Here is a 27,118-nt window from a genome sequence, read left to right as displayed (position 1 = left end):
TGTGGTCACTTGGCAAGGGAACTCCTCCTGAGCTCAGGACACTCTGCAGACTGATGCCAAAAGGCACTCAGGTCCCTAGGGTTCCCCCTGGCACGGGAAGGACCCAGATGCCCAAACCACCTGGAGATCCCAAGACCAATTTCCTGGAGCTGGGCCGTTTCCCTGGCAGCAGGGATTCACAGGAGCTGTGTCCCAGAGGAAGCAGTCAGTCCCTGCTCAGGTTCAACCAGTAAATCCATCCCAGGAGAGACAAGCAGCTCATCTCGGACGGTTCAGAGTGGAAAAGGAAAGTGCAAAGGCCAGCCAGGTGGGCAGGAGAGAAGAGCATCTGCATCACAAGGTCTGAAGTGATCCCTGCACACCAATCCCCACCCAAGCCACCCTCCCACTGTGGGTTTGTCTCTGACCACTCACCTTTAGGCAGAACAAACATCATGGGAACAGCAGCTGTGCTTTTCTCAAGTACAACCATGACATTTTTGGGAAGGGCAATTGCACAGCAGCAGCACTGGGCAGTGCAGACAGCCCCAAAATAGTATCAGCAGAGCCCCAACACAGCTCCCCAACACTGGCTGGCATCTGCACCCCACTGGTGAGGCTCCCAGCTCACCTACTGCAGCTCTCCCTGGGAGGAATTGCCAGCTACCATCCCACTGCTGCATCAGAGAGAGGGTTGGACATGTACCCCCAAGGCATTTTGGGGAACAAAGGTCCTCAAGAGCACTTCCAGCTATCTACCACCTTGTCTGCGAGAGAGGTGAGCTTAAAAACCTGTCCTGGCAAACTACACTGTGGTCTGTCTCCTCCTGAAAGCTGCAAATGTTGTGCTGGGTTTGCCCAGCTGAAGTGAAGAGCATCCACAAGTCCCCTGTGATGCCTCCAAACCCCACAGAGCCTGGCAGGGACAGCACATGGCAGGGACACTGCTGGCTGGGGTAGTGAGGTGGGGAACCAGCTCAGGAACGACATGTGCATAATACCCTGGGTGCCAGGGAAGGGATGTGCAGTGTGGGGTCTCCAGCTGGTGGGAACACCATTTGTGTGTGTTCAGGCTGCTGAGCTGTACCCCTGGTCCAGTAAGGATATGCAGAGCAACAGAGTCTGACAAGGACTGGGATTTGCAGGACCCACACCACCCCAGAGCACACCCTGGGGTCCAAACCACTCCTGTGCCCCATCACTGCCTGCCTTTGGCTATCAACAGGAATTTGCATGGGCCCGAGTCACAGACACCTCAACACACACATTCCTCAGCCTCCAGAACTTCAGTCAAAGGAGACTTTTGTCAAGGAAAGCTCAGCCCAGACAGTTCCTGAAGAAACCCCAACCATGTGATGGCTTCAAACACAACTCCAAAGCCACAAACACAACAACCGTCGGAAGCAGCTGCCAAAGCACCAGATGCTGCTGCTGGAAAAACTGTTCTGCAGCCACAGGGTCTGGTCTGCCCTGCCACCAGAGGCAAAGGAGGGGAAGAAGGAGGGAGCAGGAGCCATGGGATCCGGCACTGCTTGTGCAAAAGAAAAAAAAAAAAGTAGGACAAAAGGAAACCAGCTTTATTTCAGCTCCTTAATAAGAGTTGGCAGAGGCTTTGCAGTCAGCAGCATGATCTCCACTAATGGGTATGTGAAGCAGGGAGCTGCAGCTGACCACAGCTAAAGTAGCTGCTCTCCTGAAGCAACAGCTTAACCCTTGATTCTTGACAGAATGCTCAAAGGCATCTGCAAAGAGCCTGAAGCAGGGCTTCCACCCTGTGCCAGGGACTCAGCTGCAGAGCAGCCTCATGCCCAGGATGTGCCATCTCCCCCCAAGCAATCCCAGCTCACAAAGCCACCAAATACTGTCTCAGCATCCCCACCTAAGCAAATGCTTGGTCCTTCTGACTGATTTCCAGGGAGGATCAAGAGGGATCTGTGAAAACAAACAGCTCCAGCACTCCAGTCACCCAGAGTCTGGCTTTATTGAGTGTTTCTGAGTCAATATCAGAATTGTGCCAAAATAACATATCAGGGGAGGGGGCAGCTCTGGCTTCCCTGGTGAGGGGAGCTGGGGCACACAACTTGGTTTAACTGGGGACAGCATCTGTGAGAATGAGCTCTTTGGTACTGACCTGGGTAAAGATCTTTCTCAATAAGCTTCATCTGGAGATGGAAGATCTGTTCCTGCAGTTTACAAATGGTGTGTTTCATTTTCTCCCGTCTGGTCACCATGTAACAGAGATTTCTAACCTAAAGAAACACAAGAAACAGTGTCTGGTTTAGGCAGGGTCAAAGCAGGTCCCCTCAAGTAGTGCTGCTGCTCCTGCTGCCCAGGGAAATCCCCACTCCCTGGGATTCCATCCTTTTCACCTCACCATCTGTGCTGCACTCCTGCCATGGCCCTTGGGGTGAGCCAGGGCTAGCAGTGAGGGCTCTTGATCCAAACTGAGTGATCCATGTAGGAAAAACCATCCAGTAAATAATTCCCAGCCTAAATGTCTCTGTCCTGGCTCCAACAGCCAGGACCCCACACTGGGCAAGGAAGGCTGCCTGGCTTCTCCAGCATGGGCACTCAAGTCTGGGAAAGGAAGAGGCTGTGGAAGGAGCATTATAACAAGGTCATGCAAAGGTCCAGCACCAACCATCTGAGCATCCTTGGCTCAGCAGCTGCATCATGCACATGTCCTGTTCACACCTGACATGGCCACCTGCAAAAATGCTGAATTCTGTGAAGCAGCTTGGTGCCCTGAGTCAATGCACCAGTTCTCATCCACAAACTGCACTTTTGCAGTGAGGGATAAACCCTCTTCCCCACAGCCAGTGCAGGGTAGGGGCTGAGCTGGGATGTGAGAGCCTCACACAACTGCCCTAAAGCAGATACCAGGAAAAAGCACAGAAAATACAGCAAAATACCCTGGTGGTGCTGACCCAGATCAGCAGCTGGAGCAGCTCTGTACCTCACATCTGGCCCCTCCATGTGGTTATTCACACTTGCTCCACATCTACCTGTGAATCACTGGTGCATTCTGTCCCAGTTCAAGAACTTTCATTTCATGGGGTTGGAAGCAGATGATCTTTTAGGGTTCCTTCCAACCCCATCCCATCCAACACAACCCATTCTATGATTCTCTGAATCTCTAAACACAAAGAGCAAAGCACAAAATCTAACTGCTCACATGAGCCAGCGCAGCACCAGCAGCTAAACCCTGTTGCTGATAAACACCCCCAGGAGCAGAAGATGACAGAGCTATTGCTGCTAACTCCTGGCACCTGGCACTTGATGAGTTTCAGTGCCATGCTTATGCCAGCCCCATGTAAGGGTGGCTGGAGAGCCAGGCTCTGGCACTGCTGCCACAGTGGACATCAAGGCTTTTGGAGCAAGCAGAAGCTTTCAGCTGCACAGCAGGAAATGCTAATGGCAGCTAACAGGATTTGACAGCATTTACTCAGCTTTCTGATGCTCTGAAAGAGCAAAGCTGCCTGTAATCAGGTAAGGAGGAGGTGGCCTGAATAAAGGAACATGCACATGGGTATGTCTACACTCACGTGTGACCCTGATGTCTTCCATTCATCCCCCTCCTCATGCTCACACCTTTCTCTGCAGAGAACATTTCCAGGCTTGGGGGACTGTCCCAGTGTGGCCAGGAGCTTTGTGCCTCTCACAATGACAGAGCAAGCCAGGACATTGTCCCACGCCTACCTCGTATCTGCCACCAGGGGCTGTGAGGGCAGCAGGACAACTGCAGCCAACCCCTAATACTGTCTCACTTAAGGACAATTTGGGAATGTTCAGAAAAAAAAGAAGCAAAAGCCGCTCTTTTGTGGTTGTTGTTGTTGAATCCCCTAGCTGTAAATACAAGGCAGGGAGTTATATAGCATATTTTACTATGTTCTCTCTCTCTCTCTTTTTTTTTTTTTTTTTTTTCTTTTTCTTTTTTTCCTCTGGATTGAAGAAAACATCAGACTATTTTTTTATGAAGAAAACAACTGCTTCTGGCAACCTGAATCTCCAAGAGTTTGGCCGCATCTCTTCTCTATGATTTGATATTCCTGGAAGAAAACATTACTTTAGCTTTGCTTAGAGACTGCTGGTATTTACCCACACACAGCTCAACACTACCCAGTGCTGCTTCCCCAAGCCAAGTTTAGATGCTGGTGTGAAAGCCTGGAAACCACAGCTTTTTGTTAAAGCTAATTTGAGCACTCAAGTCCTTGGAAAAAGCTTTTTTGAAAATGCAAAGAGGGTTAAAAAAGGCCAAAAATAAAACGGGGGGACTGTATTAGGATTCCCAGGTAATACCAAGTAAAAGCTTTAATTTGCTGACACCGTGAAGTGCAGAAATGTCAGGGATGAAGGAATGACAGAGGGAACCACCATCACTCTAGCTGTCATCTGCTGTCTGCTTCTGCCTCCCCAACTCCTGGATCCCTATACCATTATCAGCCCCAAAATCACTTCTGCCAGATTAATTGCTGAAATTGCTAAAATCCAACATGATGTCCTGTGGGCACCCTCTGAAAGCCTTCAGAACCTTCCAGGCTGCTCATCTCTGATCCCAATTTGATGTGCTTCCTCACTATTTGCAAGTGAAACAGGGTGGCTGTGACCTGCCAGGTGCAGGATCAGATACCTGGGATGCTCTGCCCACAACTGGATTTAAACGCCTTTTACCCATCTGAGCACTGGACTTTGATCTGGCTGGTGTTTATTGTTCCACTCTTGGAAACAGAACAAACAAACAGCTCTTCCAGGGCCAGGCAGTGAAACCTGGCACAGAGTTGCTAAGCAGAGACTGAATGCTGATGGGCACACCCCACAAAGCCTGAAGGCAACTCTGGAAAATGAGAAATCTGGTAAAACACGTAGTTTTGACACAAGGAAATCAAAGAGAAGCTGCCGTGAGCAAAGCATGGTACCCAGGGATGCACAGTGGTTCAGTGCAGCTGAAAAAGCCAAGCTGGGAACAAGAGGAAGCAGCAGGAGGCAAAGCAGCCTGGTTTAGATTTACAATATAGAGCAGATGAGGGGAAAAAGTGAGTTGAACTTGTCACCCTTGGATCAGGCAGATGCAGCCTGTGGCTGGAGACCCACTAATGGTGGCATCAGCCCAGCACAACACAAAAATGGAAATGTGATAAGTAAAGGCAAGAACAAAGTGGGGATGGACTGGCAGAGGGATGGCAGTGATGACCACAGGGATGAAGGCACACAGGATCACAGGAAAGTGACCAACAGATTCAAACCCAACTGTTTTACACAGAAGGCAGCTCTGGGGCTCCAGGATCCACACCAGAGGTGGGTGCAGCAAGGGCCCAGGGTGGGCTGGTCCAAAGCTGAACCCCACCTGGACATGAACACAGTGCCCACACACACTGCCTTTCTCCCACAGCTTCAGTTATGTCACAGACCCACAGCAGTTTGAAAAGAGGGTTCAAGGACATGCAGAGACATCCCTACCACCTTCACTTCCCAGAGAACAGCATGTCACCTACAGCACCCTCAGCCCCTGCTCAGGGAACCACAGCACCACATCCACTAGATCAGAGCAATGCTATTTTTTTGGTTTCCTTCTTCCTAGAGACTCCCACAGCCCATCCATGGCTTTTGCACTGTGAGTGGGTGGTCTAACAGTGACCTGGGCAAGGGCAGTGGATTCACCCCTCTGGCAGGAACAGGAGAGAGGGGTCCAGGCAGGCCTTGGGTTTTAAGCAAAGGAGAAAAAGGAGCTTGGGCTGTGCATGCTGAGCTCAGCATCCCTGCCCTGCCTGTCCCTGTCCCACTGCTGCTGTGTGCTATGCCCATGTGCACCCACAGCAGCACTTCTGCACCTGTCCCCTCTCTGCCATCTCACCCCAGGTTCTGTGTGTGTCTCTCCTTCCCCTGTGCTTCTTCCTCTCGCTGCTTCTCACCTTCACTGCTGCTCCTCCTTTCCAGCCTCTGCCCCATTCCTGCTCCTGCCCTTTGTGCAGCCATGACAGCCAAATCCACAGGCAGCTGCCTGGTGTGGCAGCAAGCCCAGCCCAGGGAGCTCTGGCACCACTTGGGCACTGCTGCTCCTCAAATGCTCCCCCTCACCTGAAAAGCTGCTTTGGAGGCTGCTGCTTCCTTTGCTGTGGTTGGAAGGATTCAAGGATGTTCTGCACCACTGGGAGCTGCAGGTGCCTGCATCCCCTGCCTGCATCCTCTGTCTGCATCCTCTGGCCTGGCTCTGCCTCCACCAGCAGCTCCCTGAGGAGCTGACCCACTTTTGGTTGCAGCAGGGCAGGGTATGCCCATTCCCACTGGCCCTGCTCTCTGCTTTTCACTCATCTTTGATGTTTAACGTAAGTAAATAATGATGTGCTCCCAAGCCTTGCTGCTGCAAAGCATCTGAGGGACAATGCAGGATAATTTTGTGGTTTGAATCTATTGAGGTATAGTGGATATAAGCTGCAGCATCATCTGCCTCCCATCCACCCTGCCCTGCCAAGGCACCTCTCCCTGCAGACATTTGTTCTTTTGAACCCCCGGCTGGGACCAACACTAACTTATTCCATCAATGTCAGTGTTTTGGCAGTGATGATGCACACACACCGAGCCCTGCTATGCTTCTGAATGAAGACGAAAGAACAAAACTGTCGGGGGAGTCAAACTGAGTTGGGGGAACAGGGCTTGTGCTGCCTGTGGGTGCCAGCAGCCCTGCTGCAGCACACAGGTACACACTGAAGGAGGAGCAGTACTCACCCTCTCCAGGTCTTGCCTGAGGTGCATGAAGAGCTTTAAGCGTCGGTAGAGAACATCCTGCTCTTGCTGAGCCAAGTTGTCCACCTCATCTGTTTTTGGTGTCAGCAGCGGTTTGTTGGAGTTTGCTTTCCTCTTCAGCTTCCAGTACTGGTAGACAAAATCCACCAGTGATTCACTTAAGTCAAGGTTCTCTGCCACCTCTGAAGGCTTCACAAGCTCATAGAAGTCCTCCTCCAGCTGCTGGAGCTTCTGCTTCCGCAGCGTGACCTTCTCCAAGTCCAGCTGGGCTTGGTCGGGCTCTGTCCGTGCCTCCTCGGGCAGCTTGGTGGCCCCGGTGCTGTGCTCGAGGCAGAAGGACTTGAACTTCACCTCATCATTGTCTGCAAGGATCGTCCTCATGTCCAGGTTGTGGTCGAAGGCGCAGGTGACGTGGAACGCGGTGACACAGGCGGGCATGGAGCACTGCGGGACAAGGACAGGGCTCAGGGCCAGGCACCACGGCTCAGGGGACACTCACCAACACAGCAAGGGCACGCCACAAACCCGGGGACACCATCAGGGTGACACCTGCCATGAAGTGATGGATGCTCCACAGCAGGAACTCCTCTGATGGAGAAACACTTATATTGCCCCAGTCACAGGGACCCAAGGGCCCAACACCACAAACACAAGCAGAACTCCAGGGTTCAAGAGGTGACATTTTCCCACCTCACCTTCTTTACTCCACCTCTGTAATGGGCCCTGCTCATCTCTCACCTACCATAACCAGAAGCTTCCAAAGGTACAGTCAGTGGATTTCTCCTGATGGAGAAATGCTCACCTGTATTTCACCCTCATGCTACTCCTGCTGTTACCACATCTAAAGCCAATATGCTATTTTTACTGGAAGCATACAGAACATGGCAAGGTTTAGGAGGGAACTTAGGATCAAAGGAGCAGTCAATGTTCCTAAATGCCTCCCTCCTCAGGAAATTACATGGCCTCTAACTTGCTCCATTCAAAAAAGAAAGAAAAATGCAACTGGAGCAACACATCACAAAATGAATGCTTTAGAGCTTGTACAGTGGCTACAATGTTGTCAAACTTAGAGCAGATCAATTTTTTAATGGTTTTCCTAACTTACCTCAGGCTTAAATTACTTTGGATCCCACAGGCAACAAATCTCAGCCTGGTGTCCCACGGAGGAACTCCCACCAGCCAGCGCTGTGCCCGTGTCTATGTCAGCACCTTCTCCCCCTCTACTCATTAACTGTTTTTAATGGCTCAGAGTGTCAGGTAATTATTTCAACCATAACCCATAAGAAATCAGTCTATTCCAGCTGCTAATGACCAGTTAAACTGCAATAATGAGACATTTTAAGTGGGCTATTACTGTAGGCACTACTTTGGCGTTAATAGAAGGATTGTTCTTGTGGGGGATGAAGATGCACTTGTGGCCTGAAGGACCAGGTGGAGCTGTGTGAAATTTCCTGAACGTTGATGGCAAACCATTCAGTTTTACTGGGGCCCTGCTACACCTTAATTCTCAAAAAGAAAAGTATGTTCTGGTAGTAGCTGAGGACAGAAGTTACAGCTTTTTATCACCATCCCATCCATCAGCCCTGAATCCTGCACAGGCACCTGGGGGCAAACTTTTGACGTTGCTGCTTTTAGCTATTTTCCTTTGACTTCTTTAATCAGTCTGCTGGTGCTTAAGAAGCTGCCAGGTCCAAGAAAAGCATAGGCAAGCATTGTCCAAATCTGTCACTTCCAGAGCTCTCCAGGCCCCGCTCCAAAGCCTCAGAGATCAGTGAGAAGAGTTGGATGCAGCTCTGGCTGTACCATCATGGCTCTGGGCAGCAATGCTGGGCACTAACTCCCCCAGGCACCATAAGCAAGTGGATTATGAACTCCAACACCGTGTTCATCCTGTTTAAAAACGGCCATTTGGTCCTAATTTCAGTCTGAAATTGTTCATGAAAATATCTGGTAATTTGCAAAACTCAACTCCTCCTGCTATGCTGCTGGCACTCGCTTGGAGCCTGGCATTGTGAGGGACCCACTGATGCTCCCTGTGCCAGTCCAGGGCACTCACCACTGCAGTGGGCAGAGGGTGCCTGCCCTGTCACCCTGGCCATCCCCTGGGACAAGCCCTGTCACAGCCACACTCGCAGCTGAAGCACCAGCTCTGTTCTCAAGTATTTATTTTTGGCAATGAAGGAGGGACAGAGGGAGCCCAGCCTGACTTGCAGCTTCCAGATTTACTCAGGGCAGTCAGTATATCACACGCTGGCTTTTAGAGCACACGCAGTGCTGTCCCTTCCCTTCTGTTTCTGCCATCAGTGCTAAAAACAGCACTAACAACACGCCCATGTCTTCTGCCAGGACAGTGTCTTGCTAACAGGAATGACCATCTCTCCACCTTAGGAATAAAGCAAATCCAGTGACACTCATCCTGGATCTCTCTACTCCAACAGATGGCAAGCAGCACTTGTCAGAAGCTGTGCCCAAAATGCAAACAGAAAATAATTAGGCAGCTCAGCTGACAGGGCGACAAAGAAAGATACCTGGTCGGCCACAGCCACTGAGGGACCCTGGATAAACGAACGATAAAAACATATTGATCCATCCCAGAATGGCACTGGAATGAAGCCACTTGTGGCAGGAGGGAGGGATCTGCCACACAGAATAAACCAGGCTCAAAGGACTGGAGCAATCCCCGCTTCGTTATCGATTGTGCTTCATTATCTTACAGCACCTTTCATTGAAGGATTTCAGCACGCTTTGCTTATCCAGGCAAATCCATGCCCAAACAACATTCTGTGAGAGAGAGGGTAAAAACTGCCCCAGAGATTTCACGTGGGCTCTTAATTAGTCTTTAAATCATTCTTACTGGGAAGAAACAGAGAGATGATTTTAGTTGCCAAGGACATTCAAACAGAAGTTTAGCAGCTTGCAGTGGTGCTCTGCTGCAGTTTGGGGCTGAGGGGAAGGAAGCGGCTCCTCCAACAGACCTGTGAGGGGAGCTCAGGAAGGAAAAATTAATTACCGGTGCTGAACACTGGCCAAGCCATCAGACACAACACTTCTGCATCCTTAAAAACTACCATGTGATTTTTCATGACCACAGATGGTCTGGTGCCTGGTAGAGCTTCTCAGCTGAAAAAGGCAATTTCAGCCTCGCAGACTCCTCAGAGGATATGGGGCAGACAATGGATGGGACTGGGGCAGCATGGGCAGCACACTCTGCTCTTACCCCTGATGCCACGCTCTGCCCTTTCAGCACTACAGGCAGAGGACAGCTTTGGGAACCACCAGTTATCCCAGTGGATGAGGACCAGTGGCACTGCTGGCTTAATGGGAGCAGGTGGCAGTGGGCAGAGAAGTGATGATGAATGGGGGAGTGATGGAGGACATTTCCAAGGGCTTTCTCTCCAAAAAGCAACAACAAAAAGGAAGCTGGAAGACGATGACAGCCGAAGATTGTGCCCTTTGCAGAAGCTTGCCAGCAACTAGGAGCGCCCTGGCATTCTGTGCTGCCTGGCTGAGCTCTTCCAGTCACTCTGACAAGCACGGAGGAGGGAGAGGAGTCCCAAAAAAGCACGGTCAGGACTCAGGCTGCACCAAAGCCTGGCTCCTGGCACTCTCTTTTCCATCTCAGAAATGCAAACAAGAAAATTCCTCCTGCATTCTGAGCTCTCTGGCATCTCCTGATGTCTGACCACAAGAACCACCATGAAGTAATGACTTCCTCTTAACAGGAGTCAGGCAAAGGGTGTCTCCAGAGCTGCATCTCTGCACAGCATCCAGTAGTTTAGGCTCTGTTATGGTCACACCAAGTTACACCTGGCTCACAGCTCTGTACCAGAAAGGGGTTGAGTTATGTGCAGCAGCACGGGCAAAGGCATGGGCAGCAGTGGGGAGCCCTTCCTCGGGCTTCTCTGAGTTTTTTTCCCTTCTGATGGTCAAATCTGCATGGGGAAAACCACCTCCACACACAGAGGTCCCTACAAAGACTTCTTGTGTTTGTCTCTGCAAATGTGGCTGAGGTGGGTGTTTTCTCAAGCTGCAGTGCTGCCTCTGACATGCCCTGCTGGGATAGCAGTCTTCTACTCCTCCAGCCTGCCTCCCAGATTTCCTTAATCATAAAACCCTCTTGGCCACTTGGAAAATCCCCTCCTGGAAGCAACTTCCTTCCTTCTGCAGACCTGCCCACCTGCAGGACCTGATTGCTGCTGCCAGGAACAAACACCCAGTGCTTTTGCAGAAAACAACATCCTTCTTTCAGAGCTGGGTCACAAACCCAGAATTCTGACAAGGGCAGATCCCACCTGTATAAACAGGCACCAGCAAGAATGCACTCCATAAAATATGCTCCATAAAATATGCTCCACAAAATATGTTCCACAAAATATGTTCCATAAACATAAGCTTTAGAAACAGAGCTCTGTACCATGGATGAGCAGAGTGTATTTGTTTACCTATGGGTGTTAATTTACCCCATAAATCCTTAAATAAAGGCACTGGCTGCTTTTCTTCCACTTCTCCCCCTTTTCCTTGAAGCAAAACCATCCTGCACACGGCAGGGTGGCCTCAGGAAACGTTTATAAGGCAATCTCATGAAGCCTTATAAACCATGAGCTGCCAGCTCATGAGGCAGCAAGGCTCCTGTTCCATCTCAGGTCACCTTTAATGCAAATCCATTCAGTCCCCAGGATCTCGCAGCTCCCATGTCAGGATGGCACTAAGAGGATGAAGCCTGAGAGACACTGAATTCTTTTTGATGCTGCCAAGCCTGTTTGCTTCCTTCCCTGCCCCTCTGTTCTTTGAAAGCAGTTGCCATTCTGACACAGTATCTCCATCTGGCAGGGTGAATAAGCACCCAGAGCCATCAAAAAAATGAGTCAATGCGACAGATTTAAAGAAGTATTGTGAGATTTCATTTCAAACTATGGGGATTACTTTTAAATAGCTGCCTTTAAAGTATTAAACCCAAGACGACAGCACAAACACAGCAGAGCCTGCAGAGCTCCTATCCCCGCTGTCCTTGTGCCACCAGCCAGCAGCTCCTGGTCCACAGTCACTGCTGCAAACACTGACCTCTCCCATGCAGCTCCTGCTGAGGTACCAGAGCTCATCACTTGGGATTGGGACACATCCCTCAATTTCTCTCAATTTCTCAAAGTGTAATGGCTATCCTCTGGGGACCACCAGGACATCCCACTGGCCAAGCAGGTGAAAGGACAGGGAATCATGGGGTTCAGCAGGGCTTCCCAAATGCCCTCACGCCAAGAGTGCTGCATTTTGGATGGGAGCTTCTGCTCTGCTCCCCAAGAATAGAGATCATGGCGTGGGAAGCTGTGTCCCACTTTGCAATAGAAAAGCCTGGAGAATCCTGCTCTCTATCTGAAAAGAGAAATGTCTGTCTCTCCTGTTGTGGGGAGGGCAGGCGAATCAGGTGTCTGCAGTAGTTTGCTTAGGTGTGGCCAAACAGAAAATGTGGAAATGTAATACACAGTAATGTAATACACTTTCTTTTCTGAGCCAGCAGGTCAGTGAGGACTATCCAAACCTGGTGCACCCTGATTTCCCCACAACTGAAAGGCTGACCCCCTGAGTTTGTGAAATACTTGTGTTATGTACCCCATGAGCATCTCACTTTCCTGGCAGCCTCACAAAGCCCTTCTCCTGGAGGTTTCTGATCTAAACCAAGGTCATTTGCAGTCCCAGTAATTAGTGTCACTACAGCAACACCACTGTGTTATGCAAAGAAAGTTAATCTAGATTTCTAGCACTCAGTGCATTAAATGATTGCAAACAACATCTGATGATGCCTGACAGGCTCTTGTCATTAGGTTTACTCAGAACAGAAATAAGCATCATTCAGACCATGTCCTTCAGCATCTGAAGACTCTCCAGTGGTTAATACAGGCACAACCCCAGAGGTCTGAGTTTCTTCAGTGCCAAGTTACATACCTGAATGCATGTCCCAGTGCACTCCTTGCAGAGGCTGCAGGACAAAGCCCATCTGCTTGCTGGGATATGTGAGATCTTCGTAATGGGTTCCATTTTTTCAGGACATCCAATGCTAACCTGGCCACAAGATAGAAGACAAGTTGTAAGTATCAGCTATGGTCCCAAATCTCCTACAAGAGGGTGTCTGTGGCAGTCTAACTGAGGGATGGATTATATTTCTTATTTTTCAGGGTCAGTTGTAATTTAGAAAAAACCCAAACCCCCAAAACCAGAAACAAATCTGACACAGAAGGAAAACTTTTTGTTGTTTTTTCCTCTGCATTAATTCCTCATCTGAGGTGTATTTCAGATGGGCATATGAAATTAGCTTTTCTGCTCAAAGGCCCACCTCTATGGCCTTGCATCCCAGTTCTCTGCCCTCCCTTAACAGGGTGCCCCTTGGCTGCTAACTGAACACACGGCGTGGTAACTGCCTGGCACTGTGGCTCTGGCACAGCCTGACGAGCCACACTGCATTGGCTACTTACACCATTAACAAACACCCTGGGCCAAGACCTAACACCAGGACTGTGCCCACCCCCGTGTCAGCAGGAGACTGGCAAACATCTTACTTCAGGTATCCATAAGGCACAGCTAACGTGGACCCACTTTGTCCCGCTGCGGGTGGGCTTCAGCGCTCCGCCCCTCTTGGGGCACAGCAGACACTTGGGCTGGACACCGAGGGCACAGGTCCTGCACAGCCAGCTCCCAATGGGCACCTTCAGGATGCCATAGCACGCCTGTGGGGACATGAGGCATGACTGTTAAGCCAGCAGGCCAGGATGAACATCCTCCCAGACCTCCTCCACCACTCCCACCTTTCTCACTGCCGCTGCATCCCAATAAACAGCAGACTCAACGCAGCGCCAAAGGCACAGACAGGGAGATGAAGCTCTTCCTTACCACCTTCCCTGTTTTCACATGGATGCTCACAGCAGATCAGTGTGTCCTGGCTTTTAATTAAGAGCTAAGTATAAAAATGTGCTGCTCATGCCAAGCACCCACCCGGCTCCAGGCTGGGGGTGGGCAGAGCCCCCACCACCAGCAGCTCTGCGGTGCAGACATCTGCCCGCTCATGTCCTGTTCCTGACCCATGAGGACTAGGAAAAGTAAGAAAATGCTGGGCAGAGAAATCTTCTGAGGTCACTGAGGTCTGAAAAGCCACAAGCCCACGATTGAGAAAGTTGACCACACTGGTTACAGACCCAGCACAGCCCAAAGGGGAAGCAAAAATAACTACGGAAAGGTAAAAAGGGGAAGCCAATAGTCATGAATGTAAATGAGATGGGAGGAACCAGAAGGGATAATAAATCTTAAGGATGACACATCTAAAGGGGGCACAGACAAGTCTCCAGCTAAGAAAGTGAGAACTAAAGGACTCAAGCTGCCCATGGACCTCCCTGACCTGCTCTGGTAATGCAGGACACTGAGAAGCGAAAGTGTTTCATAAATGTTTCCCTTCCGTCCTTGGGGAAGAGCCAAATGATAAGCCGTATCACACAATGATAAATACTTTCCACTTTGACCATAATTCATGACTGTTTTAAACAGCTACTACTAAAACTGGATAGTTTTGAACTGGCAGGTCCTGATAACTCAACACTTAAAGGGTTTTCAGAGGGCAACACACTGCCTTGGGCACTAACACAGGGCTGCGTCCCTATTTAAAGTGAGTGGATGTAATTAATTCTACATTTGGCTGCTCTGACATCCCTGCAGAAGACATGCAGCCAGTGCTGACAAGGACCCCCAGCACTGGTGGCTGCAAATTGAGCCCAGGCATTCATCAGCTCCACTTCTTGAAGTTTACCCCTCAAAAAGAATAGCTTTTTCTCCTGCTGCTGCAGGTCATTGTCACTGCAAGTGACAGTGTTGTGGGTGGGGACAGGAACAGAGGGGGCACATGGAGATGTGTGAGCATGGCAGAAATACATCATCAGTCTTTACTGGCCCAGAACAGACTACAACACGACTTTAAGTTGCTCCAAATCACAAATTGACTCTGATAGTGGTTTCCAAGTGGAAAAAGCCACTTCGTGAACAGATTACTGGGATAACAAGGAATTAAGAGAGGAAATATTGCTGAGAGACTACACGGGTCGAAGAGACTTAACTGTGTGTTTCACAGTGGCTCCAAATCTGATAGATAAATCATTTCTGGAACACAGTTTTATAAAACATGTGATTTAGTACCAGTCAAGAATCAGCCTGATATGTACTAGCAGCAGAATGAACTGGCAGACTCATCTCAAAATTCAGGGGAAAGCAGGAATTATGACCAGGTGCCCATCTCTAGCAGACTCTTGGATCTTGGTTATTTATTTCTGGTGATTTTAGAGCACCTGAAGGTGCAATTCTGCTCCTGAGAAGCAAATACAGGCCTTCTGTCCCAGACAAGGAGCAGCTCTAGGAACAAGGTGCATTATCAGCTAAACACACTCTTCCAAGTCCAGCACCAGGCAGAAGGTGCTCCAGAAACATGAAGCCAGAAGAATGCTAAATAGAAACAGCACAGCTATTTTTATTGCTGCATCTATCTAGGGTGCAACATCACTGAGAACGAGACGCCAAAAAACTGGGGAGCCATAGCCAAGCTTGGTGTGGTCCATGGAACAGAGGGAGTGTTCAGCCATGTGCCCACACCAGGGAAAGGGAATTCAGTGATGACAGCCCCGTGGCATGGTGGCTGGAAACCGAAGGTGGATCGTTCCTATGCTAAACAGAAGTGTGATGTTGTCACTGTGAGAGCAATGAACTGTGATTTAGCAGTGGGAGACATGGTTCCACCTCGCAAACAATTTTAAAAGGACAACTGCATGTGCTTTCTAAAAGCTTCACTTCACAGGAATTAATTAACAGCAAGTCTCGTGGCTTGTGTTATGCAGATGAAGTGAGCACAAAGACATCACCTGGCACCATAACCCACCACTGTGTGTCTTGAGCCCCTTCCCTTTGGGATGCAGGAGGACAAGGCATGGCTCTGGTGAAGCCCACAACACCAGCACCCACATGTCTGCAGGAAAGCATCATTCCCAGCAGGTTTTGTGGATGCTGGCAGGATGTGGTGCTGGCAAAGGATGGTGCAGGTTAGATAACCATGTAACATCCTGCACTGTGCCTGTGGACTTTGTGGCTTAGGGTGTAAATCGGGGCAGAGATTAAATCACAGGCAGCTTATGGGCTGGCATAGGGCTTAGGGCTGGACTTTGCTCCCTGAAAACAACTGAAAATCCCTCTTTTCTTTCAACATTCTTGAAATGCAGGCTGCTGTGTCCCCTTCTGCAGCACTGGGGCTGCTACTTAAAGTGGAGCCCACGGTGCCACGGCTCCCCCTGAGTCCCTGCTGTGGCTCATGCCAGCTCACAGCCTGACAGTGCCACTTGGGCTTGTTAAAAAAGAAACCAAGACAAAAAAAATTACCCTAAACCAAATCCTGAATCATTCTGGTATTTTGTGGAATCTGATTCACTGATGGAAACCATTCAAAACACCCACCTCCCGCAACTATAGATATCTCCAGTGCTCTCCCACCTCCAGGAAGCACTGATGGAAAAGCTGCCCAGAAGATGAGCAAATGGCTCTCTTCAGAACTAAAAAAACCCAAAACCGTTCACACAGAGGGTGAAGCCCAGGTGCTGCTGCTGCCATCCCAGCCCCACACAGCGCTTCCCCTTGAAGCACGACCAGTAAAACCTCCCTGGGTCCACGAGGGACCCAGGAGACCCTCAAGTGGCTGCCTTCCCCTTGACAAGGTTTCCCCAAAAGCAGGAGGCCCACAGCAAGAGCTTGAAGCATTTGCATTCAATTCTAAAAATAACATTATTTTCCTCCAGGCAGCAAAATAAAATGAAATCCCACGCTCACACAGTGGGGAAGCTGGGACAGAAACCCTGCAATGTGAGACCGCACTGGTGGAGCTGGAAGGTCCAACCACTCCCCAGATAAAGCAGAGGAGGAGGAGGAAGCTGGGAGGGTCTGTGCAAGCCCACCCCTTTAGAGAGCACAGGACTGCAGACCCACACCCCACCCAGCCACCAGCCAAGTCTGGCACACAGTGCTGGTCACCTGAGGGTGCTAAAGATCCCACTGGGGTTCAATAAATGGGGTAAAGAAGAGCGAGCATATTAAAGGATGAGGAGACATAAAATATCACAGAGACCAGAGAATAAGGAGGAAGGGGCACTTCAACCTCTGGTTGTGTATTTCTGTGGGCACTTATAAATGGCTGGCAGTCAGAAATTAAGAAAACCAAGTTTGTTGTCTGCCAGCTATCCAAGACCCCTCTGCTATCCCCATCACCCTGGAGCTGCACTTGGGATCCAGGAGAAAGCTTAACAGGAGTCTACAGCAGCCATGGGGCAGGGATGGGTGGGCATGGCAGGAACCCAGAGGAGGGTACCAGAGTGTGATGAGCAGAGGCAGGAGCTGCTCACCTGGTGCACGCAGACGTTGCACTTGTCACAGAAGACCATCTCGTTGCCGTCCTCCCCCTCTGGCGAGCGGCACACGTCACACACCACGTCCTCGTCGTACTCGATGCCCAGGCCCTCCTCGGTCTCGATGGCGATGTTCATGTTCTCGTAGCACATGGTCTCCAGCTCCTCCAGCACTCGCTCCAGGGTGATCTCGTCCAGCTCGGGCTTTTCTGCAAGGCAGAGGGCAGAGCATGAAGGCAAAGCCACTGAGGCAGCCCACCTGCCCTGGGGGAGCCTGGAGCTGGGGCTGAGCATTTCAGAGGGACTCAAGAGCAAACCCACAGCGACGGTAAAAGCGGCGACTCAGAGAAAGGCTGCTCCTAACTGGGGCTGCAGTTTGTATTTTATAGACAGTAACAAAATATTGCTGCTGGCTGAGAGGAAGGAAAGCCATTCAGCTGAAGGAATGCGGATAATTGGGGCTGACAGTTTAAATGTTCAAGGAGACAAGTCTTGCAAAGATGCTTTCTGCAGCGAGGGCTCAGACAAGCTTTGGCAACACAAAGTCAGCGCTTTAATTGTTAAGACTGAAAACTGACCATTTTAAGGTCAATTAAATGGAAATGTATAACTTAAGCCAAAGGCAGAAACTGAGGATAAATTAGGGTTTTTTTTTATGTTTGGGTTTAGTGCAATCAGGAGGTCAGACCCAGGTGGGTCTTTTATTCCCCCCTCACCTTTAATGGTGAGAGGTGGCAGAGATGCTTTAGCACAGCTTCTTCCACAGAGACAACGAGGAATACAAGGTCAATAACCAGGAGAGGATTTTTTAGAGCAGCAACCTCTAGGAGTGGGATACCCAGCTGCCTTTAGATGGAGCATGCTGCTGCCAGGAGCTTAGCAGCCCCAAAGTGGTGTCACACTGAAGGCTGGTCCCAGAAGTGCTGCCTCCCACCTGTGCCCAAAGATCCTGGTGCCACAAATCAACATCAGGTCACTCTAGGCAAGGACAAAAACCTGTCAGGAGCAGGAGTGAGGTTCTCCATGAAGGGTTAGAGACAGAGTAAAGCCCCTATCACACCCTGTCTCCCAAGGAGAATTATGTCATCAGAGGAGAAAGCACGGAGAAAACAGAAGTTATCAGCAGGATGCAATAAGAAACAATTAGACTTCGTAGTTCATTAGTGTGAAATATCCACAACTGGCCAGACAGTGGGAGAGTGTGACCCAAACTGCTGTCCTCCCTCCTTGATGCAAAGCAATGGGAAAAAAAACCCACCTCATTTATGAGCAGAGACAGAGAAAAAAGGTTTGAGGAAGAACCCATAAGGAGCAGTTACTAATTAAATGTTAGTGAAAAATTTGGCATCATGGTCATCTCTCAAGCCACAGTGTGATGTCCCTGCTCTGGGCTGAACTCTGGGCTGCTCTAAAGCCCCCAGGGATGGGGTTGCAGGGCTCTCAGCACCTCTGGCTGGATGGGGCTGGCAGAGGCTTCATCTTTCCCCCCATAGCCACTGATCAACTTAAAAAACTCTGTCAAGGGTAAAAGTATCACGTAGGCAAGCTCGGCAAGCGAACACACCATTGTCTGCCTTTTTAAGCTCTTCCCCAAAGTTTCACTGGCACGGTTTCCCTTGGCTTGACAAGTCTCTGCAAACATCCAGACTGGCATTTTACACGTCTATGTTGAGTCTCAGATACCATCTAAGACAGACAACACTGTTCCCTATCACAGCCCTTTCAAGAGCTCGGGCTGCTGTGCTGCAACACGCCAAGGAACCTGCTGGTACCTGTTTGATTCCAGAGCAGCCCCAGCGATGGATCTCAGCCCCTGGCACAGGCTGCCTGGGGCCCCTGGAGCTCAGCAATGTGAAGCATCCTGCACTAGCACAGCGAGTTCTGGGCACCAGGGCTGGGATGGAGCCATCATCTTGCTCTTGGCATAGTTCTGGTTGGATGTCATGGAAATATGGAATGGTTTGGGTTGGAAGAGACCTTAAAGATCTTCTTGTTCCAAGCCCCCTCCCTGGGCAGGGACAACTTCCACTAGACCAGGGTGCTCCAAGCCCTGTCCAAGTGTTCCCCTGAACAATTCCAGGGATGGGACAGCCACAGCTTCTCTGGGTAACCTGTGCCAGGGCCTCCCAACCCCAACAGGGAAAATTTTCCCAATATTTTATCTAAATCGATCCTCTTTCAAATCAAAGCCTTTCCCCCTTGTCCTGTTATTGCCTGCATGTTGCATTAGTTTTGCCTTAAAAGAGTCCCTTTACAAACACACCACCCAAGGTGCACTTGCTCAACATGACTTTATGTGAGTATTAAACCAGTCCAGCAAGAATATCCTCCTCTTGGTCAGGGTTTCAACTCCCCATCTGTGACTATGAGCCTCAGCACTGGAGTTGCTCCATTCCTTACAACATTTCAGGCTCTGCTCTTCTGAAAAGCAAAAAGATCATCAAGGCATTTCCAGTGCTTTTCCCAACACACTTTTCAGAGCTGTCCTGTGCTCATGGGATAGGGCAGGCAGAGAGCTGGCAGCTGCAGCAACATGAGGAAGGAAAAGGAGGGGGTTTTCCACAGGAATCATGATTCTGACCTTGCCTGGGGTCAGGATCACGCTGGCATTGCCACCGTTCCACCGTGACTGGAAAGAACCAGCACCCACCCCACCTCCTGAACTTTCCATCATCACCTCCTGAACCCTGGGAAGGAAGTTCACGCTGATCCCAAAACTCCTGCGCCAGAGGAAGGCCAGAGCCAGCAGGAGAGCAGCCTGGGGGGTTCCCTGATGAGCTCTGTGCCGTGCAGCTGTTCCAGCAGTGCATGGGGAGTATGGATCCGTGCCTCCCGCACACAGGCACTCTCACACTCCATTGAGGTGTAATTACATTAGGGATGCGTTTGCCAAGCGTCATCCGAATACCTCGGAGCTCATTGAATTGACAATTGCACTTGATGGGGATGAAGCGATTAATCGTTTATGAAGCACTAAACAATGGGGCCTGGGGGTGAAGTGCTTTTTCCATTTGTGCTCCATTTATCTCCTTCTGCATCGCATGAAGTTTGTGCAACTGAACTCCATTCATAAAATTGTCATCTTTTTTGGCTGCAAAAACTCTCTGTCTTTATTGATCATGGCCAGCTAAACAGCAAACAAAAAAAATGCTCAAAAAAACACTCCTCGTGTATGTGCACAAGTGACACTACTACTGTCCCCAGAGAAGGAAAGTGAAGACACAGACAACTGATCTTGCCCACAATGAACAAATCCAGTGATGTCCACATCTGGGACCATCAGCTGGTCAGCGGACTCTACCTGCTGACCTGGTTAAGGTGTGCCAAGGTCTTAGGCAAGAAAACAAAACTTTCCTCCATAGAGAACAGCAGTGACAGCCATAAACTTCTTCAGAGTTTCTGTCTGGAGGGTCACAGGCAGAGGTGAGGCTTCAATCCCATGCCAATATAATCCCAAGATATTTGGAGCCACGTTCAGAACACCAACACAGGAGGAATATGTCCCATCACCCCTTCCAGGAGGCCACCCACACCCTTTCCCCACTAACACTGAGTGCATTAATGATGAAGGGTTTTGATGTGGCCACCCAGCCTCCCTGGAACACCCTGGTATTGCCCCACAGTGGGAAGGGCTGTATCCAGGGAACGCTGCCTCCCACAACATCTCAGATGAGAAAAACTGTCCCGTCTTTGCACAGGGCAGGATGCTGCAGGGTAGCACCTTCCCAGCTAAAGGAAGCACCAGAAAATGGGACTTGCTTCAGAAATGGAGAAGAGGTGACAGATGATGATGCACTGCAGGAGGTCTCCAGATCTGATTCATGAAAAGAAAACATGAAGGAACTTTGCTCCAAGCAAAAAAGTGTGCCCTGTGTGTCTGCATCAGGGTCTGCCACGATCCCTGCAGCTTCACAGCCACCCAGCAGCCCCATCATCCCAGGGGGCTCCCAAGACATCCAGCCCAACCCCACACAACTCAGCCCTTACAACTGCCCATACAGCACCTGAAACACAACATCTTGATAATTTTGACACTCTGCTATCCCAGAGGAACTGGGATTACTGGGCTGGCACTGCAGCCCCAGCACCACGCCTGGGAGAAGTACCAGGCACATTCCTTTACACCACGCCGCCCTCCGTTATCACTGTTCCTGTAATATCCTAATTTATGTGGCATGAAGGAACAATATTCTTCTGCTAAACAAATTCTCAGCTACTCTTTGTCGTAGTGTAAGCCAACTCACTGCAAGGAGGGGAAAAAAATAACTGGAGAGCCACCTTTCACATAATAAAGACCTATTTCTGACTGAACTGTGCTGCACTAATATCAATTTACTGAAACAATAAATCCTTTCCCCCTGTGGAGAATACCTGGAGATAGAAGCAGATCATGAACAAACAGCTACCAGGACTGCAGGCTGTGCCATTCACTGATTCACAGACCACAAACCTGGGAGTCTACTTTTCAGGAAATATATATATATAAACAAGCAAAATTACTGCTTTTAAGAATTATAATAAAAAAAGGGAAAGCAGTTGTGAGATGATGTAGGCTTGTCTCTTGACTATCTCTGAAAACCTGAGGTGAAAGGATGACAAGTCTCTGATGAGACAGGGTTTTCACACATGGTACAGGGACCACAGATTCCAGAGATCTCCTTCCAGCTCACTGGCCCTCCAGCTTGCCCTGGGCAAGCCACTTCAAACCTGCCTGCTTTGGGGACAGCAGCCACCCTGCCCCGGGCTGAATGCCCCCCAGGCATCCTTCAGGGACATCAGGGGATGACAGCCAACCACCTGAACACCACATCAGTCCACCTGGGACTCCCACAGCCACCTCCAGCCCACCACCTGCAGACACACAGCCCCTGGAAGATGCAGCAATTGTACATTAATATTTTATCAATGTTATTTATAAACAGACCCTGCATGTAAAGTGTGACCAACACACAAACAGTCAACTGAGCATCCACAGTGAAACCTCCAGACATTTTGTTACAAACACAGCCTGCTAATGCACTTAAAAGATTTACAGGAACCAATTATCACCCTTTCTGCCACCCACCGACATCAATTATTGCTCAAATTTAAGATGATGACAAAACGTTTCAGAAGCCACTTTAGAAGCTGCTGCCTCTCTGCAGCGATGCTTGGCTCTGACAGGGCTGTCCTAGAGCACTCCTGATGAAAGCCTCCTCACCCCATCAGCAGCAAAAACTGGAGTATTGCTGGAAACTACTGCAATTACTGCCAGGAATTTATGGAAACAGCAAAACAAAGGCTTCATGTAAAAACCGGTTGTGCTGAAAATGTGGAGGGAAAATGTCTTAAGAGTCTCCCACTGATCTCCAGCCCTGCTAATCCATACATTAATACATCACAGACAAACAATTAATACATTCATTTACATGTGGTATTGATTATCTGTGTCTCTAAGGAGCTAAATAAGCTCAGCTCCAGAGGCTTGTGGTGTTTTACAGAGGGCTATAGCTTCATACTGACAGAGGGCAGGGAGAGACTGGATATTAGGAAGAAATCCTTCCCTGTGAGGGTGATGAGGCTCTGGCACAGGGTGCCCAGAGCAGTTGTGGCTGCTCCATCCCTGGAAGTGTTAAAGGCCAGGCTGGATGAGGCTTGGAGAAACTTGGGATAGTGGAAGGTGTCCCTGCCCACGGCATGGGGCTTGGACTGGGATGAACTTTAAGGTCCCTTCCAAACCAATCCATTCAATGATTCTCTCCTGGGGTGGTCCTGGACAGTGGGACATGGACACACACTGGTGGGCAACAGCAGCTTGGCAACAGGCTCAGCCTGGGGAGTGCCAACTTGCTGCCTCAGGGTGAAAAAGGAGCTCCCAGAATTCCCAAAAGGATGCAGTGGGATGGGAGCAGCCTCAGAGTGTGACACCCAGGACTGCCAGGGAGGGAAGCAGCCACTCTGTGAGGAGCAGGACTGTCAGCAGCCTCTGCTCCACTGAGCACATCTTGCCCAGGGTCCTCCACTGACTCCAGCTTATTTCACATCTACTTGACCAATCTCACCTCTGCCGAGGGAAGTATCATCTCATTAGTACACAGACATATCTCAAGTATGCAGTGATGAATTCCCCCCGGAGCTTCAAAAGCAATCCATGTGACCTTTGCATGTTCCTGCCATAAAATACCAGGAACACCTCCAGCTCCCAAGATAGAAGCTGTGGTGGGCATATGTGAGCAGAATACACCATATGGATTAAGTCAAGGGAATACTTAAAAACTTCGACTCTGCCTTCAGCAAAATTGATTCCGACAACAATTTTAGCAATTTCTTGAGGATTTTCCGTGTGTTTATGAAGTGACGATCACGGCAAAAGGATCTTTCAGCCTTGGTCTTTGAAGTGTCTCTAGCTCCACTCTTACAATAGCTTTGGATTTAGTGGAGATCACAAAATACAGCATAAAATGTTAATATAAAAATGAAGGCTTATGGCATGGCTCCTGTCTAAAAGGACAGGCCTGTGCTGCCTGGGGTGGCATGGACATTAATCTGCCTCCGGGCTTCATTCAGTCTTCTTCAGATCCACTTTTTTTTACAATCTCATATTGCAGCAGCAACAAATAAAACACTAAGGGCATGCCTAAATACTGACTTCATCCCCAGCACACAAAGGTTCTTTAAACAGCACATTTCCATCGAGTGCAGCAACAGCTACTGAGGCATCTTACTGGGGGGTTTAAAACTATTTAAAGCTGTTTTATGTCTAAAACTTTTGCTTTTCATGTAAAACCTTTGCTTTCTGAGCAATTCCACTTAATTGGGAGAGGAGTCAGCAGGCAGAATGCAGAGAGCTGGAGCTATCTGGAGGTTTATCTGATCTTGGTGATAAAATTCCATCCCTGGGGTGACCTAAAAAGGACTGGAAAAGGCATGTGCTGCCTGCTACATGGACCCACGAAAGGCAAGCTGGATGATCTCATAGGTGTTTTCCAGCTCTCCTCCCCACACATCCTCAGGCACCAGTCAGAGATCAGAATCCTTCTTTGTCATTAAATATTTTGGGAATGACATATTGTGCCCCTGGACAGCCCAGTGACAACAGTTCAGCCAAACACCCAGGAGGAATTTAAACTTCTGCCTACCTCCTAAATTAATGCTGGGAGATAACTCCCGACTCCTCTGAATGGGAGGAGAGGCTGCTGCCACGTTAATGATCTTGGAGATTAGCAAAGCAGGTTTGGAAATCTCAGCGAGTCATTAACAGTGTCATTAATGTCAAGGGCTTCCGGGAGAACACGCTATTTATGGGCTGCCTTTGGACCAACCCAGCAGCAGCAATCCTCTGCCTCGGGTGGTGAAGGGCACCCAAATACCACCCTGGCTTTTCCCACCCGGGAAGCAGAGGGAGCAAAGCCCCTGCTCTGGCCCAGCCTAGGAGCTGAGCAGCAACAGACCTGCTGCAGTAAATCCAGCTTTCCTCTGTGAGCACCCAAACCCCATCACCTCCACGGGCAGGAAGATGCATCCCCTCAAAGAAGCCTGATGACCTCCAGTCTCCAGAGCAGGCATGGCTGCCATGGGTGATGTGACCGTGGTCCTGCAGCCAGGAGCACCAGCTCCCACCCTGCTTCCCACCTGCTAAACCCCCAGCTCCCCACAGCATCAGGGGCAGTAATCAAAGCCACATCTTTTCCTTTCCGAGTCACTGGAAAAGAAGTACTAGCCCTTGCACTGCTAGAGAAGTTGGGAGGACTGGGGGAGGGGGCAAGATACCACAATCTATTGGGCTGAAGCTGTATTGCAGTGAATTTCACATGCCAAACACTAGTTTTCAAAGGTGCTCTCTCCCCAGCATATTTAAGGCTCAGGGACAGGAATGGGCTGGAGAAGCGGGTGATGGGCAGTGATGTCCCCTGCACGACCACTGCTGAGATCACCTCAGACCTTATCACCACCTAGAGTTGGTGATGGCAGGAAGGCTCAAGGGCTTCCTCAGTTTCTAGGGTTTCATCCAGCTCAGCCCTGGACAAACACCTCCTAAGGACACTGCTTGGAAAAGGTGACTGGCTGATAAACGATGAGATGGAGGGGAAAAAACGCAGTATGCTCAGAATGGCCGAGGGTCTGCAGCAAAGCACTGCCTGTGCCCTGACCTAGGATTCCCCAGGATGCTGAGGTGGCAGCCCAGCCACATGCCTGCACGGAGCAGGGGTATGGCTGGGATGAAGCTCAAGCTCCCCTCCTAAACTCAGCTCACTCCCACAGCAGAGCTGCTGGAGAAGCTGCCACTCCACTGCAGCACTCTTGGGTTTGGCACATGGCAGCCCAGAGGTGACATGGGGACAGCCAGCAGCCAGCTCCTGTTTGGCCTGAGACCTTCCAGGATCTCAACCTTCCATCACAACAGGAGCTCCACATCTGGACACTGCATTTGAAACCTAATACTTTGAAGAAACAATAAAGCAAGGCAAATTTAATCCAACTAAGCTGGAGAAGCCAAATCTCTGCCCACTTCATTTCTAGAGACTTATGAAATACACACAAGGGGAAGTGGAAATAGAGACAAACCTTCTCTGGAGCCCAGAGACACTTCTGATGGCCATGCAACTGTGCAGATGGCAAGGGAAATGTGGTAGGGAATACACTGAAGGCACAGTGAGGTCAGAATGATGCCCACTGTGGTAGAAGGTAGTTCCTTGATGCAGCAACAGCAGCTGTGCAGGGTTAGGAAGGGTGGATCCTCTGCAAGGTACCTGAGCAGAACTGAGGCACTTGGCTGTATCCAGCAGCATCCTCTGCTCTGCCCAAGTACTTCACTGTAGCTGCCAGTGCCTCAAAAACTGCATGTGCTAATATGACAGAGCTGAGGCTAATACAGACCAGATAATGAAGGCAAAACTGACTTGTGATTTCTCTGTGATGCTAGAGGCTCCACAAGAGAGATTATGGGAAATCCAATACACAGGATACCTATACAAGATAATCAGACAAACTGTGAAACAGCTTCTACAACTTTCTCAAGGTCATGGTAACAACATTCATTGTAAATCATGAGTTTGCCAGAAGGACAGATCTACCAAAACCAAGATCAGTCAATGTCATGGCCAACTTCTGAACTCACTTGTGCTCTATGCAAGCTCATTGAACTGCATCCTCCTCACTTCATCCTGAATCCTGCTGCAGCCCTCAACCAGCTGCCTGTGAGAGCCAGCACAACCCTCCTGCTCCACAGTGCACTACCCCATCTGCTCAAGCACCTGGTAAAATCCTTTTTCCCACTCTTGAAAGGCCTTTGCCACCAGGACTAACCCTTCATGTAGGCACACGTGAGTCTGCACTGACCTCACAAGGTGAATGTTTTATTGAGGTCTTAGTCTTACCTGCAGAGCAGCAGCCACACCACAGCAACCCTTCCCTAAGAAGGACTGGAAAATCCCTCCACAGTCTGGCAGGACTACACACCCATGGGTCTGTGCCAACGAATTTGCCCAGCAGACCATGCTAAGCACTAGTGCCAGTGTCAAATTCCAAGCTCAGGTACTTGCACTCAACCAAAATCCACTAAAAGATTTGAAGAATGTGCAGTGATATAACAGCAGTGATGCAGGCTGTTATACTGTGGTATCTAGAGATGCCTGGAACAGGAAACAATCAGGATCAGTATTTCTCACTTTTTTCAATGTTTTTCTTCAATTCTTTCTTTAGTTCCACATACTTACTCCAAAAGCCTGAATGCCCACTGTGGGACAGCCAGGCCAGAAAGAAAAGAAAAAAACCTCAGCAATACTCACCCATCTCCTTGAGCTCCATGTTAACAAGTTCCAACCAGCAGGCATCGAGCTCGTCCAGGTCATAGCGGCTCATTCCTTGCAAGTAAGTCCTTGTAGCTTCTGAAATCTCAGAGCCAGGGAGGCTGCCTGGTGAAACCTGTGAAAGTGAGTTCTCCAGCTGGGGGATGATCCTGGAAGAAAAGAAGGGGAGATTGAGAAAGAGCTACAACTCAGAACAGT

The 27,118-nt window shown here is 49.6% G+C and overlaps 1 protein-coding gene across 2 annotated transcripts in view; it reads right to left on the bottom strand.

The window, feature by feature from the left end:
- The window catches only part of JADE2 (jade family PHD finger 2), a 72,634-nt gene that overhangs the window by 8,673 nt on the left and 36,843 nt on the right, over window positions 1-27,118 (bottom strand). For both annotated transcript variants that reach the window (XM_066329030.1, XM_066329029.1), the window contains exons 5-10: window positions 26,900-27,069; window positions 17,130-17,341; window positions 13,269-13,436; window positions 12,658-12,774; window positions 6,703-7,164; window positions 2,111-2,228 (exon numbers count right to left, since the gene is read on the bottom strand). In XM_066329030.1, coding sequence (XP_066185127.1) covers window positions 2,111-2,228; window positions 6,703-7,164; window positions 12,658-12,774; window positions 13,269-13,436; window positions 17,130-17,341; window positions 26,900-27,069 — 1,247 coding nt within the window. The remainder of the gene's footprint in view (window positions 1-2,110; window positions 2,229-6,702; window positions 7,165-12,657; window positions 12,775-13,268; window positions 13,437-17,129; window positions 17,342-26,899; window positions 27,070-27,118) is intronic.

The sequence above is a fragment of the Sylvia atricapilla genome, chromosome 14 (assembly GCF_009819655.1).
Source record: "Sylvia atricapilla isolate bSylAtr1 chromosome 14, bSylAtr1.pri, whole genome shotgun sequence".
In the NCBI taxonomy this organism is placed as follows: domain Eukaryota; kingdom Metazoa; phylum Chordata; class Aves; order Passeriformes; family Sylviidae; genus Sylvia; species Sylvia atricapilla.
The sequence above is the reverse complement of the archived record's forward strand: the minus strand, read 5'-3'. Positions and strand labels throughout refer to the sequence as shown.